Source organism: Corvus cornix, chromosome 20 (assembly GCF_000738735.6).
Source record: "Corvus cornix cornix isolate S_Up_H32 chromosome 20, ASM73873v5, whole genome shotgun sequence".
In the NCBI taxonomy this organism is placed as follows: Eukaryota; Metazoa; Chordata; class Aves; order Passeriformes; family Corvidae; genus Corvus; species Corvus cornix.
In genome coordinates this window covers 7,210,864-7,231,649 of record NC_046349.1, presented here as the reverse complement: position 1 = coordinate 7,231,649, position 20,786 = coordinate 7,210,864, and the positions used below count along the sequence as shown (strand labels likewise).

The following is a 20,786-nucleotide window of genomic DNA, read 5'->3' as shown; positions in this document are numbered from 1 at the left end:
AAGAAAAATTATGTAAAATCAGTTACAAATGATGCTACAGTGAATCAAGGTCAGGCAGGGCTGAGAGGCTGAGCCCTGGATGTGTGGCATCCGGGTGCCAGCTCCCTGTGCCCTGGCAGTTACCAGTATGTGGGCCACTGTCGGAGACTCCCACAGGAACAGCGAGATGGGCCTCTAGGGAAATGCTGACAGCTCAGCGGATGTTGGAGGGGGGTAAAAAGGCCTGCACGCCCTGCCCTTCCCTTCCCTTTCAAACCAGCCTCCTCTTCAGGTCAGGGCACAGCAGGGATTGAGCTGCACCACACCACAGTGGCTTCAGCACAGCCAGGCCCTGTTGCCAGAGCCTGGAAACACCAATTGCCACAGCCAAGGACCACTGCATCTGCTCCCCGCGAGCCCACGCTGGGTTCAAGAAATGGGGACATTATGGAACCATACGGGTCATGCTGGACTCCATCACACCCTTTCCCGACATGCGAACCCAGGAAAACATATGTCCACTGCCCTCAGTGAGAGCAGGCACTTGTATTTATCCTGGGCTCTGGCTCTGCAAGGCTGGAGGGTCCTATACAGGGAGTCAGGGCAGGGGCCACAGGGGACAGACACAGATGGAAATCTGTTTGTTCTCCCCTTGCATTCAGGTAAACCCCCTCTGTATTCTGATTCATTTCCATCATAACCACTCTAGGTGGACCCCAACCCTTCCAAAAGCCAAACTTGGACTTGTAGATAAGCCCAGGAATGATTTCCCGTTAACCTGGGATGACCAAGTGGAATTTTTTTGAGCTCTTAACTGAGACTACACGTGGGGGAAGCAGAAGTCAAGCATGGTCTTAAACACTCTGTCGTGGTAATCTATCCACAGAGATCCCTCTCCAAGGTGTGACACTTCATCCCATCACATGTGGTTTCAGTGCCACATCACTGCAGGCTGGACACATGGGGCATATGGATTGCCCTCACATCTGGCTCTCTTTGGTCTTTTGTGAGTCTGTGTCTCCAAACAGGGATGCTTTTGGGAGCAGAGGAAAGGGGGGGTGGCAAAGCAAGCGGGGTAGGGAAGGCAGACAATTAATACAACCTGCCCTCTGTGTGAGGAATAAATTGGCAGCTGACAGGTTATAATCTGTGCGAGCAGGATCTTCACAGGAGAGGTGAAGGCTCCATTGGGGGCCAATTGGATGGTTAATTAGGAGGACAAAGCAGAGGATTCGTGAAAATGTTTATGAAACAGTGCTTGGCAAGGGAGCCCCTGAGAAACGCTCAGCAGAGAGGAGCTGCTTTGGGCTGAGAGAGGAAACACGAGGGTGAAGCAGCAGAACAAGCCCTGAGAGGGAAAACAGCCATGCAAATGCCCCTGAGAGGACGGGGATTCCCAGGTGCCCTGCGGAGGAGTTCAGGGGAGGACCCGAGGACGCCGAATTTCTTTAGAAATACACGGTTCTCTCTCTTCCTCCTCCCTCCGCCGTCCCCACCCTAGCGCGGTGGGGAGCAGGCTCTGGGTGCCGGCAGGCACCGCTGCCGCAGCCAATCGGCGCTCGCTGGCCGGGCAGAGAAGGGCACGAGGAAAGCAATTAAACCGGAGCTTTGATTGGGCTCACAGATGACTGCTTGTGCTAGAAATGCCTGAGCTTCTTTAAGCGCCTCGGCGGTGGCTGGAGTCGGTCTGATCCCCCCATCCCCTCCTCGGCGCGTCGCTGCTGCGGCAGCGGGAGCGTGACTGATGCTCTCTGTCCCACACACGGCTCCGAGAGCTCAGAGGTAGGAACCAGTTGCTAAGAGACAGGACTGTACTTTCCAGCCCACATCCAGACCTTTGTCACCAGCTCAAGGGCTTTCTGCCGGATCCAAACGCCCGGCGCAGGTGAGCGGGAGCAGGCAGGCCTCCTCCCAGCTCTGGGAGCCACACGACCAGCGTTCAAACTGAGGATGGGAACGGCAAACCCAAAAGCATGCCCAAGGGACCAGCTTCCCTGGACTGGCTGCTTGTCCCAGTGCTGTGAGACTGCAAACTGGAACACCCTGCAGCACCTGGGAGCCAGTGTGGGTGGTACCTGCAGCACCAACACCCAGAAGGTTTTGGATGTCACCACAGAGTGGATGAGCAGATGACTCGGTATTTGCTTTGAGATCCCTCCTTCAAATGCAAGCCAGGAGAGAAGTCCCAAACTTTAGTCTCCTCTTTTTGGGGGGATGCCTGGTGAGTCTGAATTCTTAGCCCAGAGACATCCATAAAAGCAACCCACTACCAACTGGAAAGCCGAGACTTGAGCCACAGAGACTGAGTGACCCTGTCTTTTCCAGAGCACTCCCTCCCACTTGATGAGGAGCAAATCCATCAGAGCCACCAGCATTGCCTTTGCCCGTCTGTTGGAAGGGAAATACATCCTCTGGGGCTGCCAAGCCAAAGCAGAGCAAGGACAGAGAAACCACTCACACAGCATTGTCTTCCTGGCTGTCACTCCATGAAGGGCCCTGCACCACGCCAGGAAGACACAACCAGCCTCCCCTCCACTTCCAGAGGCTGCTCCCTTGACCTCAGACATGGACACTGTTACCCAAACCTCTGCTCTGCTCTCTGCTCCCACACACTGCACAGACTGTCTGCAATTATTTCTCCTCAAATAAATTGCAATTCTTTGGCACCAGCCATAAAAGTGGAAGTCAGTAGCTTTCCAACAAAGACAATGATTTTGGCCAACAGGTACCTGCCCTTGCTACAATCAGCTAATTAAACCAGACACTTAAGCTCAGGGGTGGCTCTGGCCCATTCTCAATGCGATTCTTTAGAGGTGGGCACAGCTGATATGAGATCAGGGAAAGATAATTAATAATTTGCACTAAAGAAAGAGATATGAATATGCATCCCTCTGTCATGGCAATGCCAGAGCATCCATGCTGGCCAGGCCGGGTGCATGGACACTCCACCAGCGCTCCTCCACAGCCCTGGGCTTTCCCTGCCATTTGCTTGTCCACAGCATAAGTTCACAGACTGCTCATATCAAGCCTAAAATAATGGTAAAACCAAAACTGAACAAGTTGTATCAGCAGGAGATTACTGCTGAGAATGGTCCTGAGAAAGTTCTCACTGAAAGGACTGTGGCTGCCTCTCTGGCCTCTCCTGCAGACTTTAGTCAGTGACCAAATTCCCCCTTCTGTCCGTGGTCAGAGCAAGCCCTTCTGAGCCATGGCCCACGAGGAGAGCTGAGAACAGCCATGTACTGTCCTTACAGCCAGTCCTCTCTGCTCCTCATTAACTCGGCCCTGAGTGCTTGGATCCTCTTCCTGTGCAAAGGTGGGACATAACCTGGAGTGTGGGAACAACGGCCTGGGGTTCTTTCCATTTCAGCCTCATTGACCAAGGCCTGGCAGAGCTGTGCTTTGGTTGTTTGCTTTTGGACCTTCCTCAGAGTGACACCCTCTGAGAACAACAAATACGAAAACAATTGTGGGTCAAAGAGATAACTTTTGGATAATGTTATCCAAACAATACTTCTCCTCTCGGATCAGCAATGCCATGCCTGTTTCTGGAATCGTGTAGGATGTGCGGTGTAGATGGCAGAGTTAGTTTTTCAGAAACTGTTTGGTCAGACATGTATTGGGAACTGGAACCTTTGCTGATGGGGCTCCAGGTCTCACGAGTGCTGGTGACCAAAGCCAGCACCCATGGATGAGGGTGGCTGGGATGGTGGGATCTCTGGAGCTGGGACATGGTACTAATGACCACAGTGGGACTGCCTGTAATCAGGCTTGTAGGCTTGGCAGACATAAAGCAAGGACTGAATGAGATGCTGGTTTCCCCCTTATCCTTAGAAGTGGCTTCAGCGGGCTCTCCTGAAGGGGTGGGAGTGAGCAGGAGCTGCAAGTGGGCTTTGCTGCCAGATCTCCTGAGCTCCCAGCTCAGTGAGGAACTTCATTCTGCCAGTCTGCGTGACTGCGGATCATCAGAGCTCTTTAAATTCACCTTGCCAAGGTTTCAGCTACTGCCTGGTGAGCCTAAGCCAGCTCTTGGGCCCAGAGGATTGGGTGTCACTGCTCTCTTTGACTCTTACCATGAGCAGCTTCAGATGTAAAATCTGTGACTGATGTTGTGCAAACTTGGAGCTGAATCTGGAGGGGATGCTAATGCGGAAGATTTTCTTTAGATGGGGTTGAATGGGACCATGCACCCAGGCCAGAATTGTTCCAGTCTCCTAAGGGCACCTTTAAATGTAAACCTGCCACTGGTTCCACTCGTTGGAAAAGCTGATGCTGCCCCGTGTGCTCAGGGTGGGATCTCTCCGCAGGTGAAAGCTCTGCGTGCTCTAAGTAAGGCTGGTGCAACGGGAGTAATAGACAATTTCTCAGATAATACCCTCAGGCCCATCTGCCTTGTCTAAGACTCTTCTGAACGGTCTTGATTTATTTTTTTTATCACTTGAAGTCCCCAGAAAGTCTGAGTGGTTATTCACGCCGTGAAAACCTTCTGTTGACTGATGTTCTTAGAGGTTATAGATGTGCAGCTTTTTGGGGCACTGAATATGGGCATTGAAGGGTACTTGTATCAGGAAAAATGTAGCCTCTATTAGCTGTTGGAGCAGCATCTTTCTGACATGCCCGGCTCCTCTGCTCCGGCATTCTGCCACTGTGCTGTGCTGTCCCACGGCCTGGCACCGCAGCTTTCACAGCACAACACTCCCTGTCTCTGTAGCTAAAATGAGTTTAGGGATAGGCTGTACTGTGATATTTATCCACTGTCCTGTGGGATAGTTTTCCTGCTGTCAGAGAAAGCCTCCATCCATTTTGCATTTTGGACTCACCAATTATATTTCCAGTGCTCCCCCCACCCCAGCACCGTTCCTTGGGTGAGTTTCACCAGGCACGATCGTGAAATAATTTTGAACATCTGGTTCCGGGGGAGCTGGCACAGGTGAGCTGTACCTGTACAACAGCAGCAACCCACTCGAGCAATGCCCTCATCCTGTTAGCGATGCCTACAGAGCCCCAGAGCCTCGTGTCAGCGCTGCGGGGGACGGGGAGAGAGCAGCAAAGCAGAATCAAACGTGGGCAGTGCTGCAGAGCCTGCCTGGTCCCCTCGGCTCCGCGCAGCCCCTGAAGGGCTGGCTGACGGCAGGCTTCCCCTGCTCATCCCGCAGCCCCCCAGCCTGCATCACGGCCTGCCAGCACGAATCTGTCCTGGCCGCCGCGCCAGAGTTGTGACAAGCTCCCACCACACACGGCCAAGTACAGCATCGATTTAGAGAGCAGCTAACGCCCGAGCCGAAGTCTGAGGAGAACCCTCCCCTGCACACCCGCTGCTCCGGCCACAGCCATCTGCTCCGCCGGTTGTCACCGAGCGCTGTCCATTTCCCTGCACTGTGGCTCCATCTCGCTCCACGTTTGTCTGGAAAGACTGTCTAAATGATGCTAAATGCTTAGGACAAGAGGGACATGAGATTATAATGAACTGCATCTTAGCACCTTGTCATGGACAAATTCTCCCACAGTTCTTAGCAAAGCTGGGGAGAAGGATGAGTGCTGCCCATCCAGTGCCAGGATTCGGTCCAGCCCACGGATAATGAGGGGGTTCACACCTTAGTGTGTGTCAGCCATGGGAAAGAAGGGCAGATCTGGGCACTTTGGGCTGTATCCATTGTCTGTGCTGCAGTAGCACACAAAGATACCCTCCTCCTCCTCCTCTTCACTACAGCCTAAATGTATTTTTTTCCAGCACTCTGACCTAAAAGATGCAGCGTCCAGCCCGTGTGTGAATAGGGCTGTCAGGCAACAATGTCCTACGCCGCTAAACCGCCTGTGTTTATCTGTGTAGGGCTTTTTTAATTGTATGTGTTAAATGTCCAGCATCTTTGGGACGTTCATCTGGGAAAAAGAAATGTGAACAGTCTCTGTGCCAGACATCCGTCCGCACTGCTGTTCCTATTCCCAGTGCATTCTTTGAGAAGACCACCATCTGCTCTGACCACCACCTAAGGCAGATGCCCCCTTCTCAGTGCACAGTCCCCGCTCTCAAGCCACCCAAATCTGATTAGGCCTGTTCTGATGAGAGGCCTGGAGGAGGGCAAGGGAAAGTTACTCAGGAGAGAAAATAATAACCACATGTTAATTAATTTTTCACTACAGATGTGCAGAAAATACACAAACCAGCTCAGGGTGCACAAGCCAAAAGGAACAGCTCTGCTGGCTTGCTGGGGGGGGCGTGATTATTTTGGGGGTTGGGATTATCATTATTATTATTATTTTACAGAGGAGGAGTGGCTCCAGCCCTGTCAGGGAAAGGAAATCTTATCCCCACTGCTGCCCTCTACATGCTCTTTACCACCTCTTTTCCAGTTTTCCCTCCCGGTCCCTCAGATTTCCTGTGGCGACCTGCGGTGAGAGCAGCGCAGGACGCACCCCCCACCACCCCCTCACTGCACCCGGGGTGGGGGCTCCGCCCGTGCCTGCAGCGGGGGACATCCCCAGAACGGTGCTCGCCCGCAGATGTGCTCGGGGAAGGGCGAGCGGACAGGACGAGCCGGATCAGATTGCTGAGGAGCACAGCCAGGGAAAAGCAACCGAAACACTGCTCCAGAAGTATTTGGGAAAAGCAGCTGAACAGACATTAAACCAGAATCCAGGCGTTACTGTCCAGCAAAAGCCTCAGGTCAGATTCATGAATTATTTGACTGTGTGCCTGAGAGCAACGAAATACATCCCAAACCCAACCCAAACCACCAAGGATGAGGAGAGCACCAAATTACAAGGAGCTGAAGAAAATCCCTGACAAGTTATCTCTAAATTTGAGAGCCGGTTCTGGCAAAGCCAAACTCCCAACTGCACCCATCTGAAATGGTCCATGGGATTCCTGCCAGGGAATGGCACAGTGGGGCCAGGGAGACCAGGACCAAAGGAACAGGAGGCAACAACTTCTACAGACCCCACTTTGGAAGGTTTGGGGGACTGTGATGACTGCTCTCCCTACAGCCATTGGCTCTGCAAAGTGCTCCCAGTCCTAACATCTGGCAGGCATCTAAGCACTGGGAAATAAGCTGTATTGCCCCTTGGAAAATTCGGTTGTCCCCCAGGATATATCTGCTTGTGTTTGCTGGTTTAGGGGAGCCTGGGTGTAACGCCTGTCTGTAGCCTGCAGGGACTCTGCCAGGGAAGATGCGGGGGCCTAGGCATGCTCCTCGCTGAAACTTCATCTGTGCAGAGGCCCTTTGGGAATATGCGGGCTTGCACCGGCCTGGTTGAGCTGCTGACCCTCGGGACTTCCTCCCGGACAAAGGGGAGGGGGCGTCTAGCGAGCAGCGGGGTCGAGGGAGTCTGGCTCGGCCTCTCTGGGGTACCATGACTCTGCAGCATTTGGAAGATCTGGGATAGAGTCGCTGACTGGATGGAGAGGACCCGGGAGGGAGTGCTGGGTCTGTGAAAGGGGGTACAGCTCCTAATCCGCCCTCCTCCGGGGCTCCTGGCACAGGGGGAGTGATAGAGGAGGGCTGCTAAGAGGTCTCAAAAAAAAAAAAAAAAAAAAAAAATCGCAAAGAATTTTTTTGGGGCATGGCATGGGGGAGGGGGGCTGAGAGGGGAGAAAGAAAGGAGCCTCTGAGCACCACGAAGTGAGAGGGAGAAATAATGACCCTTCCCCCTCCCCCCAATAATCAGGCGGACCAGATGGGAGGTAAATAGTGCGTTTAGAAGCATTTGCCACAGATGGGCTGCCCTCAATGGAAGCATCCTCCAGCCACATCAATGCTGGAGTCTGTGTGCACAGAAAACACTGCACCCTTCAGAGCAGCGGCAGCAGCAGCAGCAGCAGCGGGAGAGGCGGGGAGGGACAGGGGGAAAAAAATCCCTGCCAGAGCCCTCCGGTGCCCGCGGTCCCGGCGGGGCGGAGAGGGGCGCGGGGGATGGCGGGGGGCGCGGGGCCGGGGTCGGGGCAGCCCCGCCGGGCGCTCCCTGCGCGGGGCCGGGGCCGCCAAAGTTGCGCGTTTCCCCCCGCGCCGGGGAGCGGGACACGCTCGGGACGGGAACAATGGGGCGGCGGGGCAGCCCCGGGCGGCGGCGGGAGGAGGGAGGGAGGCGGCGGCCGGTGCCCCGCTCCCCGGCCCGGCCGGGCGCCGAACAATGAGGCTCCGGCGGGGGAGTTCCCGGGACAGCGGCCCGCGAGCGGGCGGGGGGGCTGCCCTAATCCGGGCTCTGCCGCTGCCCGCACCCCCCGGGGCACCGGCTGCGGCGGCCGCGCCGGGCGGGCAGCGCCGCGGGACGCCGGGGCCGGGCTCAGCGCGGCGGCCGGGCTCGCCCCGCTCCACTCGGCTCGGCAAGACTCGCCCCGCTCCGCTCCGCTCTTCTCCGCTCCGCTCGGCACGGCGCGGCGGCGGGGCGGGCAGGGCGCGGCGGCGGCGCGGGGGGGCGGGGGGTGCCGGCGCCCCCTCCCCGCCGCCCGCTGCCCTTGACTGCAGCCCTGTCCCCGGCCGTGGGGCGGATGGGAAATGCCGGGCGAACGTGATCGGACAGGGCGGGGGGGCGGCGGGGCCCGCACCGGGCGGCGGCGCGGCCCCCCCGCGGGGGCAGGTGCACGGCGGCGGGCGCGGGGCACCGCCGCCCCCCCCACCTCCCCCGCGCCGGCAGCGCCCGGGGAAGGCGGCAGCACCGGATGGGACGGGGACGGGGATGGGGATCGGGGGGGCGGCGGAAGGTGCGAGGCTCCGGGCGGGCGCCTCTCCCCATCCGCATCCCGGGCGGGTCGGGGCGGCGGGGGCGCGGCGGCTGCCCCGGGAGCGGCGGGGGCTGCGGGAGCGGCCGGGCCCCGCGTCGCGCCCCGCATGGGGCATGCGCGCTCCCGGCGGCCGGCGGGGCTGGGCCGCCCGGTGCTGACGGGACAGGGCCGGCGCAGCGGTGGAGGGGACCAGGGCCCCGGGGGTGCCCGCCCCCGCCCCGGGCAATTCCCCCCCCCCTCCCCGCCCGCACCCCCGGGGAGGACAAACAGACACGGACAGGCAGGCAGACAGACAGACACAGAGCCCCCGGGGCACGGAGCGCACTAACCGTTCCCGTTTTCACCGGCACATATACCACCACTTGACCCATCTTCGTCGCCTCCCTGGTGCCGTTTCCCAGGCGGAAGCCCTTGGACCGGACCCAGAACTGGAACTTGCCTTTCTCCCCCCCGCCGGAGCCGCCGCCGGAGCCGGTTCCCCCCTGCAGCACCTCGGCGATGCGCTGGTACTTGCTCCGGGTCACCGTCTTGGTTTTGGCCGAGTCCCCGTAGGTGCGCAGGCACCAGTCCCGGAACTGCCGCCCCAGCTCGCTGTCCCCGGGGCGGCTCCCCCGCAGCAGTAACGGCGGCTTCGGCATCGCCCGACCGGCGGCGGCGGCGGTAACGGCGGCGGTAGCAGCAGCAGCGGCGGCGCCCGGCCCCGCGCCCTGTCCCGGAGCGGGCGGAGGGGCAGCGGCGCTCCCGGGACGGGCTGCGGGGGCGACGGGCGGGATGGAGCGGGGAGCAAGAGGCGCAGGAGGGGTGGCGGCCTCTGTAACGGGGAAGGGGGGGAGCACCGGGGCTCGGACAGCGACCGGAGGGAGGCACCGGCGGCGCCAGCAGCAGCAGCAGCCGCTCCTGTCACAGGATCACAGGCGGCTCCGGCTCGTCCCCCTCCCTCCCTCCCTCCGCCCGCCCGCCCGCCCGCCCGTCCCTGCCTCCTCCGCCCCCCTCCGGCCGCCTCCTCCTCTCAGCGGGATCCCACCTGTTAGAGCGGCCTCGCCGCCACCGACGGGTCCCCCCCCCCCCCCACTTCAACCCCCGGCCCCGGGGCAGCTGCTCCCCCCGCCCCGGCTCCGGTGGGATGCGCTCCCCTGGCTGGGCCGCCCCTTCCCCCCCCGCTTCCCTGCTCCCCGGCCATACGGCCCCGTACGGCCGGGGAGCGGGGTAGCGGAGCGGGGGGGCGAGCGGCCGAGGCGGGGCAGGGGGTGTCGGTGGGCGCGGGTCCCGGTGCCGGTCCCAGACAAAGGGCCGGCGGGGCGCGGGCGCACGTGTGCGGCGGGACGGGCCGGCGGGGGCGGAGGCGGGCACCTGCCGAGCCGCCGCAGAGCCGGGGAGGAGCCGCGGGGGCAGCGGGAGCGGCGGTGGGAAGGTGAAGAGGGGGGGTCCTCCACCCTCCGCGAGGACCGGGATCGCCCCGCAGCGCCCTCGGTTGACCGGAGCGGCTGCGGCTTGTCCCGCCGGACCGGGAGAGCCGCACCCCGCCCCAAGCCCGGCCCCGGGGCAGCGGAGGTCCTGCCGGCCCCTGGAGCGGGAGACAAAGGCCGGACCCCGGCCCCGGTGCCTCGCTCCGCTCCCCCGCCCTCTGCATCCGCCTCGCGCCCCGCAGCCGCGGCTGTCCCGCGGCGGGACCGAGCGCCACCGCTGCGGGGCGAGCGGGGGGGGTCGGGACGCGGTCCCGCTGCTCCGGCCCCGAAGGGGCGGAGGCGAGGGCGGCCACGGCGGGCCCCGGGGGGGTGAGATGGGGCGGCCCGTCCCGGCCGGCGGCTGCGGCTCGGGCTCTGCCCGGCGCTCACACGCATGTGCCGAGATGCTGGTGGTGCCACACGCGTGCTCCCGGTCTGTCCATCGCTGTCACACGTGTGCTCCATGCCCACTCGGCAGTGCCACGCGCGTGCTCCTGGTCTTCCCACCAGTGCCACACATATGCTCCCGGTCTGTTCCTTGGTCCCACGCATGTGCTGCTTGTCCGTCAGTGCCATACGTGTGCTCCTGGTCTGTCCATCAGTGCCACATGCATGTTCCATGCCCACTCAGCAGTGTCACATGTGTGCTCTTCTCCTGTCTGTTGGTGTCATATGTGCTCTCTGACTGTCCATCAATGCCACATATGTGCTCCTGGTCTGTCTGTTAGTGCCACATGTGTGCTCCATGCTCACCCAACAGTGCCATGTTTCTGCTTCTGGTCTGTCTGTTGGTGCCACCAGACGTTCCTTGTCAGTCCATCACTGCCACGCATGTGATCCCAGTCTGTCCATGAGTGCCACATGTGTGGTCCATCTGTCCATCGGTCCCTTACCTGTGCTCCCTGTCAGTGACCTGCATGCTCCCAGTCTGTCCATCAGTGCCATATGTGTGTTTTCTGCCTGTCCAATTAATGCCATGCATGCATGCAGTCTGCCCATTGGGGCCACGTATGTGCTCCATGTCCACTCAACAGTGCCATGCATGTGCTCCTGCTCTGTCCACCAGTGCCACGTGAGCTTCATGCCCACCCAGCGGTGCCACACACTTGCTCCATCCCAAGTTGGGGGCACAGTAGTGGACCATACGAGGGCTGCCTGCATGGTCAGCAGTGGTACGGCTGGCATGAGGATGTAGGTGCAGGAGCCAGGAGACTGTGGGAACCTGGAAGAGGAATTTGATGTGTCAAGGAGTTGTGAGGGCAGTGCTGGAGATGCTGGGTGTGGCATCGGAGCAGCCAGGGCACAGCCAGCAGCAGTGCCTCACGCCAAGGCTGGAGACGGGGGAAGGTGAGGGCGCTTGATGGCTGAAGGGCAGTTTTGTTCACTGTCCCTTGCCCTGTGCCAGTCACATGGTGCCCATCCAAAAGATCTTGAGGTGGGAATGGAATGCTGCAGGAGCTGAGCCATGGGTTAGCCATGCCAGAGGGGGTATGGTGAAACCAGGGGATGTCTGTGACACTGGAGCATTGGCATTGCTTATTGCAACATGCCACTGTAGATCATGTCGACCCTCCCTATCCCACTGGATATGTGGACAGCTCTCAAAACATTCTCAGTGTCACCGTGCCGTTTGCTCTGGGCCCAACATGACGCCATTGGAGAGGGACTTGGGGAACACAGAGGATCTTCCCTGTTGTGGAATTTCACCCCAAGGCATGTTGTACAGGATGCCTACAGGAACTCACTGGCGTGCTGCTGCAGTATTTCTGATGACCGCTATGAACAGGATGGACATCCTCTGAAGCCTCAGCCAGCCATGGAAGCATGGCTTTTTCTGGGGATGGTTGTGAGGAGCAGTGAGTGGATGGAAATGGCAGAAAAGAAAAGGGTGTTCTGCAGAATTTGGGTTCAGTGGGTAACTGTCTTGCAACACCTTGGTGGATAAAGTCAGGCTCAGCTCTCAGCTTGCTCCAGTCCCTGGGCATACACTTGTCGCAAACAAAGCAGTGACAGGCTGAGCTGTTTTTCAGAGCTGGCTGGCACGGAGGACCCTGTGGGGGATCCTATGAGAATTTGGTGAATCAGCATTGTGAGAGAGGTAGAGACCTCTGGATGTCCAGGAGAGCCAGAGTAGATCCCATTTCTGGAGTCCGGCCACTTTGCAGGAGATGTTGAGCAAAGAAGGGAGTAAAAGAACATTTTGCTTCTGCTGAGGAGTTGCTGCACCCAGGAGTGATGCTGCGTTTTTCACCATGATCAGACTCCCTCGCTGAGGTCACCACTGAATTCCCCACCTTGCAGTTGAGCTACTGAGGAGCCAGTGCAAAGGGAATGTCCTCTTGCAGCACCATAGGCAGGGGCAGAAGTCTTCTCCTACCTCAGCCCAACCATTGGAAGGTTTGGGGTCCACCTACAAAGCAACACAGAAGGTCCCTCTCTGGTGAGCATGGACATGAGTTTCCCCAGTTTGTGAATGCAAGGCCAGTCACACCAAGAACTGATGTCCTCTGAGTGAGGATTCTGGGCAGACCCTTCACACTTGGCCTAAAGGTTCAGATCAATATTTTAGGTCCAATCCAGCATGGATTCAATGAGGGTTTAACTTGCACTGCATGAGCAATCTCATGACACTCCAGATTAGAATGCGTGATGTTGAAGCACTCTTGTCCTTAAAGGTAGGGAAAAAGGAAAGTGAAATTGTTTGGTGGCACTGGACCTTCAGCTGTTGGTTCAGGCTGTCATGTACTGGGTGTGTTCAGCACAGGGTGTCTGCTGATGGCTTTTTTATAGACAAATGCGGTGACTCCAGGTCCATTGCTATTTATACTGTATTGAAAAAAAGGTTGGATTTGGGTTTTATCTGATCACTCTGCTGCTCTTTCCTCTTTGAGGTGCCTTTCTAATTTCCTACAAGTTGTGTCTTGTTCTAAAGAAATTTTTGGTCCTCTGACAAAAGTGCTCAGCTGGACCAGGGATTGGACATGCACAGGGCAAAGCAGTTGGGACATACTGAGGTCTGAACACATACAGGATGGGAAGAAATCCTGCCATGCTGCCAGAGACAGCCCATCAAATACTCCAGAGATCATAGAAACGTAGAATGGTTCGGGTTGGAAGGGACCTTAAAGACCATCTTGTACCAACCCCCCTGCCCTGGACAGGGGCACCTTCCTCTAGACCAGGTTGCTCCAAGCTCTGTCCAACTTGGCCTTGAACATCTGGTCTTGTTGGTCAGCATCTGCTGACCATTGCACTCGAGTAGAGCCAAAACTGGAACTATTTACCAACTGCCCCCGAGTGTTGTTGGGTGGGATCAGAGCCAGACAGAGGGGTGGGCACGGGAGCATCCAACCCACCCATAGGCATTGTTTGGTGCTAAGCAACACAAAGTGAACTCAGGAGTTAATAACCATCCCTTCTGCTGGCATCCAGGAGTGCTTCCTTGGGGAGGGACAGAGAATGTTGAGGTACTTATGGGATCACTAGGGATGATGTTTGGCTCTTGTAACTTTACATTCCCAGCCGGACAGCCAGTGGTACCTGTGTGTCTCAACTGTCTCTACAGTCAGCATGAGACAATGAGCACCTACAGAAACCATTCATCCCCATCCTCTGAACACTCCCTAGGGAATGAGATTAATTGCTCGCTGGAACTGCCTTATTCTTCCAATAAAACACAAAGAGAGCCTGTGTGTCTCTCTCAGTCTGCATCTGAGATGTTCACCTGCCCGAGGCTGGGTGGGAGACCTGTGATCCATGGAGAGACCTGTGATCCACCAAGGGGAGACTTGTGATCCACCATCTGGGTAGTTGTGATCCACCAGCAGAATGGAAAAGGGGAATGATTCCAAGTCTTCGGAGATTCATTTCAAGGGATGAATAGAGAAGTATGAGGGCTCTGGCGACGCTTCGGGCTGTTTCTGGTGAGCCACACTGAGAGAATTTAGCCCGAAACTAGTGCAGAGAGAGTTTGCTGAATTGTTCAGGAGAGAGGAGAGTGTCTTACAGAGATGACTCAGCTCCCTGATCTCTGAGAAATGGATGCTGAGAAAAGACATGTTTGTGGACAACTGGAGATAGACACAAGGGAGGGACATGGGCTAAACCCTGGCACCACCTTGGGATAAGATGAGAAAGAATGAACAGATCACGGATAACCCTGTGTCTGACATGAGGAGATGCTGACCAAGCATTGGAGCCACCAGGGTCTACAGGAGTGCCTCAGAGAAGAATTGGGAAGAGAACCTGGTGGCGGCAAAAAAGAGCTTGGTCAGGTTCTGGGTGACATGGCCCAGCGTGGCTGCCTCTCGCAGCAGGCACTGGGCACTGTCAGGGGTCCCATCGGGGTCTCTGTCCCCAAAGTGAGAAATCAGATTTAATTCTCCTGTAGCTTTTGGTAACTCTGAGCCTAAACAATGAGGTTTTCCCAAGTAGAATTACTCTTGACTTTAATCAAAACTCAATTTAGATCCAGGTCAGATAATAAGTCAAAGCAACTCAGGGAAGTCAGCAAGGAGTGTGAATTCCTTCTGGAGCCTCTTGGATTGCTGTCCATATCACAGCACCAAGCATCATTTGGTGAGGCTTCTGCTTGGAAGAGGCCTGGGACTAAGAGAAGCAGAGCAGCCGGAGTCACAAATTAAGAGGGGATTTAATAGACATTTTTCCCACCTTCTTATTCTGTCTCCAGCGTGTCTTCAGTGGGCTGGGAATCAAACCACGTGGCCACTGGATTGATGTGCTTGGGGGAAGAGCCACAGAAGGAGTGGGGTAGCCTGGCGCTGTGGGGAAGAACCAAAATACCCAGCAGCTGCCAGAGCTGTGTGGGAGCCCGGGCAGGAACAGCCAGGGAGCTGCAGAGCAGGGCTGAGCTCCATTCCCAGAGCTGCGTGGGGAAGGCTGATGGCACCTGCCCACATCCTCTGTGACTGCACATGATGCCACGTCTCCCTCAGTTTCAAGACCAGCAAATTCACCCTTCCCTGCTTTTTCTCTTCAGGAGAAAGAAGGGGAAAAAAAACCCAACCGGGAGACCACAGATTTCCAGGCTAGGCTGTGCTAAGGCGGCACAAGCTGTCAGCAGGCACGCCGGGAGCAGCCGGGAGGAGCTGGGGTGCCCTCTGCAAGCTGGAGATCTCATTGTCTGTGTGGCAGAGGACAAGAGGGAAGGAATATGAACCAAAAATAGTCTTACAGTTTAAGAAGAAAGACTATTCCTGTGACCTCTCACAGTTGTGTTGGGTTAACAGTTGGACTCGATGATCTTAGAGGTCTTTTCCATCCTTTGCAGTTCTGTGATTCCATGGTTGTCTGGTTCTGTGCTGGGGGGGTCTGTGTTCCTCCACCAGTCCAGAGAAAGGTCCTCTCCATTTTTCCAGGCATGATCTGTTATTCCAGGCACATCTACTCAGGCTGTCCTACCCAGCCCCTTCGCCCTCCTTTGAAATCCTCACCATGGGTACACTCCAGCAGCACCTGCAGCTGCAAACATCTGGATGGGGCTTTCCAATGAGCCTGCTCTGAGGTCAGGGGATTGCTCTGCTTTCTGAGGAACCCTGCTGCTTCGCAGGACCCCTGGGCACAGTTGGCACAGGAGGGGAGAGCTGGGGTGGGCAGCTCTGATCCTTCCAGAAGGGAACTGTGCAGTCCATGGGGGTCTGGCCTTTAGCTTACAACATTTAAATGCCAATGCTGGAAGGAATTCCTGGCAGGTGGAGAAGACACCTTGTGCCTGGGGAGTGCTGCCTGCTCAGCAGGCCCCAGGAAAAGCTGGGTTTACATTTTTGGTGTGTTGGGGGGCACAAGACCCCCTGTGTCAATATTTCTGGATGAGATTTAATGGACTCAGGCTGAATCCTGGGAACTTGTACAGCAGCAGGATAACGAAATGCCAGCTATTCCTTGGTCTGGCTGCATCCCACTTCCGAATACTTTAAAGGCTTTGACCCAGCTGTTAACTCAGAAGTGGGCACTGGTTCATGTGGCTCATCCATCCCCTCCTGCCTAGCTGGGTGCCCAGCAGGGGCTGTGCTGAGGGCACGATGTGGGTGTTGGTAGCAGAGCTGCTCATGGCCGTCCCTGAGCAAGTTCCTAGTGCCATCCATCCCTCTCCAAAGGCTGGGTACCAGCAGAGCTGAAAAACCTCACCTGCAACATCACCCCTAGGAGATGCTGAGCTTCAGCCAAGCTACTTCCATGTGGGACAGGAGACAGCAGAGCCCTCCCAGAGCCAGACCCCATCCCACGGGATGCTACTGATTCTCATTCAACTTTCTGTGTCAGACAGTGGCCAAGGAAGCACTGGGGCAATTTCTCCTGGATTAATCTGGGGACAGTGTGATTGGGTTTTTGCCTGATTTCCTCAGGGATGTCCAAGTGTGGGCTGGTCCCAGAATAAAGTGGATTCTGTGCCATCCTAGGGCTGAACGGGTTAATTTTTGTGCTTCCCTCCCCAGCTCGATGCGGACTCTGGCTGGGACAGAACATCTGTCTGTTGCTATGGCTGCAGTACACTTGAAGGGGATGACTGGATAATTATTGCAAACATCCATCCTGCCTGGTGTGCTCCCGGACCCTCCCTGCCCCAGCCAGGGCAGCGGCCGGTGCTCGGGCCCAGCTTCACTCGCAGGGACCCTACCGAGAGATGGTGAGTTGGCATCACCTTTTCATTTGCATAATTAATGTGGCCGAGGCTGCAGGGCTCCTGGGAAATCCGACGCAGAGCAGCAGAGATGAAATGGCACGGAGGGCTCCAGCCTTCTCGAGGCTCGTTAGAGCTCGGCTCGTTGCTGACGCCCCACTTTGGAGCTACCGGGGAGTCGTTCTTCCATTGCCGTTAATTTACCACCCACTTCTAGCCGAACAGATTGCTCTGGGCTGATCCTGCCGTGTCTCCTCCAGGCACAGGATCCCACCTGGCTGCTGCTGAGCAGGACCCTGCCAACTCAGCACAAACCAGGCTGCATACCCCCGGGACTGCCACGCCATCAGGGGCTTGGGAAGCAGCAAGGTCCTGGGTCACAGCGTGGACCCAAGGCTTTCCCTGGTTCTCCCCTAGGTAGGCTACTGCTGCTGCCAGCACTGTTGCCTGCATTCCCTTCCCTGCCTGCACACCCTGCCTGTGTTCCCCTGTTGTGCTCCCTGCCTGGGCTTCCTTCCTGCTCTCCCTGCCTGTGCTGTGCTGCCTGCAGCTCGGTGACTTGCTGGGTTCAGCTGTGCCCTCTGCTCACCCTGCAGCAGCCGGGCACTGTCCTGTGTGTGTGGCTGCGGTGCCAGTGCTGGATCCTCAGTCTCCAGCAGAGCCTGCTGCCAGTTGCTGCCTGGTGATCCAGACAGGATCCCGGCCTCTCGTGGGGCCCACTGCCAGTCAGTACCTGGTGATGCACCTAGGATCCCCGGCCTCGCCTTGCAGCTGCATGTGCTGGAACATGGGATGCCCTAACCCCACACCTCCCAGTAACACCTTCCCCTGCTCCTAGCAGTCAGCTTGCCCCAAAATACCCGTATCTCCTTTGTTCCTGGGGTTGCTGCTGTTCTTTTGCCTGCTGGCATTTAACCCTGCCTGAGATCTCACCCCAGGGGTGTTCAAAAATCCAGATCTTTCCCTGTGGATTGTCCCTGTTTCAGCAAGTCCCACCTCTGAATTAACAGAGCAAAAGATAATGCAGAAGTTCCCCCTCTGAGCAGCCACTGCTGTTCTGTTTAACTGGGAACTTCAATGCAGCCATTGTACATTTTTTTCTGTTTATCAACACGTGGTGGGTAAGAAGCCCAAGTGGAGCTGGGACCAGGATGAGGGCAGACCTCCACAGCCACTGGTCAGCAAACAGCACCACAGCTGGGACCCTCTGCCACGTCCACTTTCGCTCCACAGGAATCCAGGTAGGCTGTGCAGGACAAGGCTGCCTCTTGCTTTTCTCATTACCTGTAACACTGTCAATAAAAAATAGTATTTTCACACAGTGCTTTGGATCTGAAGAGCAGCTATCAAGCACTCACTGGTGTGGAGCATTCTCAGAGGCTCTGTAGGTAGGGGAGGGAAGATGAAGCCAGGTCATGGGAGCATAGATAGGGAGGGATGGAGCCAGGTTATGAGACACTCCATCAGGCAGTGCTGCCTCTTTAAAGTAGGAAGGAGGATGGCGCAGAGATGGAGAGATCTGTGGGCTACTCCTGGGTCCTGTCTGATCCTTATCATCCCAACATTTTTGTGTATGATTCAACAAAGTCCTTAGCTTGCACAACTTACTTGATTCTCATCTCTGTGACTCAGGTGCAAATGATCTGCTCACATTTGCAGTGAGAGAGTTGAGCCCTGTGGCTACAAAACCTCCAAGAGATTCTCACTTTGATTCAACCTGGAGGACAGAGCCAGGTGCTTCCGTTTTGGAGGCCCTTGCACAGGGAATGGGGTGAATGGGGGTGGCAGGTGGGTAGGTGCCACATGAGTTCTGTGACGTGGCTCCCAGGCACAGACGAGGCTGGCATCTGCTTGCCACACATGCAGAAGGTCTGTTAGAGTGTGTGGGGCTCTTTCCCCAGGAGCTCATCATATCCTGCCCCCAAGGAAGCTCCGAGATCTGCTGTCCTGAGTCAGGCCTTGGGCAGGCTGGGTTCTCAGAGGGATGTGCTCTGCTCCACAGAGCAGGCTGCAGGGAATTGCAGGCGCTCAGCACCTCTGAAAGCCCTGCCGTAGGGTGCCCAAGTCCCCTGGGAGGCACCTCACTGCTGGGTGCCTGTGCTTGGAGGTGACTCGCCTGAAAACACACAGGGTATCCAGGAGCTGCAGGGCTGTGGGAGGATCCAGGCAGGAGGATTGCTGTGACAGGCAGAAACTGCCACTTTCTTCTTGCAGTGGGGTCCTGTATCCTGTGGTGGCCTGGAGCAGCTGCAAGGCTTCTCCTTCAGCCCCTGAGCTGCAGGGGCTTTAGGGGACAAGCTGTCTGTGGTGCCCACTCCTGTTGTAATTCTGGGGGAGAGGTAGCTGGGTGCCCTGTCCCGTGACAGGGTGCAGGGCATTATCTCCTGACAACGCCCCAGTGTCAGTCCAGCGGGGGACACCTGTGTCCCTGGGCCAGCCCTTAGAGGAAAAAGTGCTGTCGGGGACAGCTTTGGTTTCTGTGCTCCCCCAGGACTGCAGGCAAAGCCACGGCTGAAATGCAAAGCTGTGCCTGGCAGCGGGGCAGTGGCTGCAGGGGAAGGAGGAGGAGCGGGCACAGGGCTCCCCCAAGGACAGCCCTGGCTTGGAGCTGGCGATGGGGACTGGTGTGGGGATGGAGGCTTGCCACCTCCCCTACCTCCTGGGCTTGGCCCCATTTCCAACGTGTCTTGGCACCATATGGCGCTTGCTTTATTTGTTCTGCTGCGACTTGGGAAGGAGGGCAGTGTTTCATTGTCTGGCAGAGGAGGTGGGACGCAGGCACAGGAATATGCCCGTGTCCCGTGGGATCCCTGCCTGAGCCAGGCGCTCCACATCTCGTCCGAGCTGCAGGTCGGTGTCCTCATCCTTCCCAACAGAGGGGTTTCCCCGGAGAGTCGCTGCCGGAGATTCACCCACCCACGTGGCGCCGGAGCTGAAGCAGCACCGCGTGTGCGGGCGCGTCCCGGTGCGGAGCACGACCGACCCGCCACGGGACGCTGCCTGTAGGAGGAAAACGTGGCAGCGCTGCTCCTGACTCATTGCACAGGCAGCAATCCTGCGACAGCGATGCCGGGCTTGCCCAGCACCAAAAAGTGACAGCATGCTCCACCCACCCCGGCTTGCGGGAGCAGGAGCCTTCTCCGCATGCCCGCGGTCTGGAGGAGCCGCTATCCCGCGCACATCTCCCCGTCCTGCTCCGTGACACACCAAATCTCCATCCCACTGCCGCCTGCCGCCCCCGCGCTCCCCCTGCTCTGCCTTTCCCTTCCCTCTGTTGCCCAGGGCTCAGCTCGCCCCACAGAGCTCTGGGATGGGGAGGAAGGGGAGGCAGGGGAGAAAGGCTGCTCGGAGGCTGAGGCCCAGCCCTCCCAGATTTGCATATTTTTTACTGGCTCCCAAACAAGACATTTCTCCGGGGAAGTGAATGCGTCGCCTGCCGTCCCCGAGGGTGCTGTGTGCTGGGACAGCAGCCGCTGTGCGTGGAGGGGCCGCGGTCCCGGCACCCACCGCGATCCTGCTCTACACGCCCGCACTTCTCTGCTGCCGCAGGAAAAGCCTTTTCCTTGGTGATTTCAAAATTCACGGGCTTTAATGCTGCTGCCCTGGGACTAGGTCCGGTCCCTCTTGGCTCGCAGGAGTCCCGGAGGCGGCCGGGCTGCAGCCGCCTGCGCAAATCTGCTCATTTCTATTTTGTCACCAGAATTTCCAGCATGTCCCTCCTCTCGTGTATAATTTAGTCGCATGAAAAGGAACGGCGCGAGGAGGGGAAGAGGATGGGGAAACTTGCAAAGTCAGCCATGGAGAGGGAATCTGTGTCAGGAAGCATCACAAAGGGAGCCGGGGGATTGGCTCCGGTCGCTTCCAGCGGCTGTGTGTGTGCCAGCCCCTCAGGAATCGCCCGGCGGCTCCTTCCCTCCCTGCGTCCCTCTCGCCTTCACTGCGCTGCGGCCGGGCTGGGACAGCCCATCGCCGTTGCCATGGCTGCGGTGTGCGGGAGGGGGGG

At 57.7% G+C, this 20,786-nt stretch overlaps 1 protein-coding gene and 1 long non-coding RNA gene across 2 annotated transcripts in view; one reads left to right on the top strand and one right to left on the bottom strand.

Annotated features, from left to right (window-relative positions):
• The window catches only part of NOL4L (nucleolar protein 4 like), a 64,960-nt gene extending 55,352 nt beyond the window's left edge, over positions 1-9,608 (bottom strand). The window contains 1 exon segment of the mRNA XM_039563486.1: positions 9,028-9,608. Within this exon segment, the coding sequence (XP_039419420.1) occupies positions 9,028-9,336 (309 nt within the window). The 5' untranslated portion in view covers positions 9,337-9,608.
• A 4,439-nt stretch (positions 9,609-14,047) lies between these two features.
• On the top strand, positions 14,048-18,390 carry LOC104687715. The gene is made up of 2 exons (XR_002044945.3): positions 14,048-16,789; positions 17,044-18,390. It is a non-coding gene; the product is annotated as an uncharacterized LOC104687715 (long non-coding RNA).
• The last annotated feature ends 2,396 nt before the right edge of the window (positions 18,391-20,786 follow it).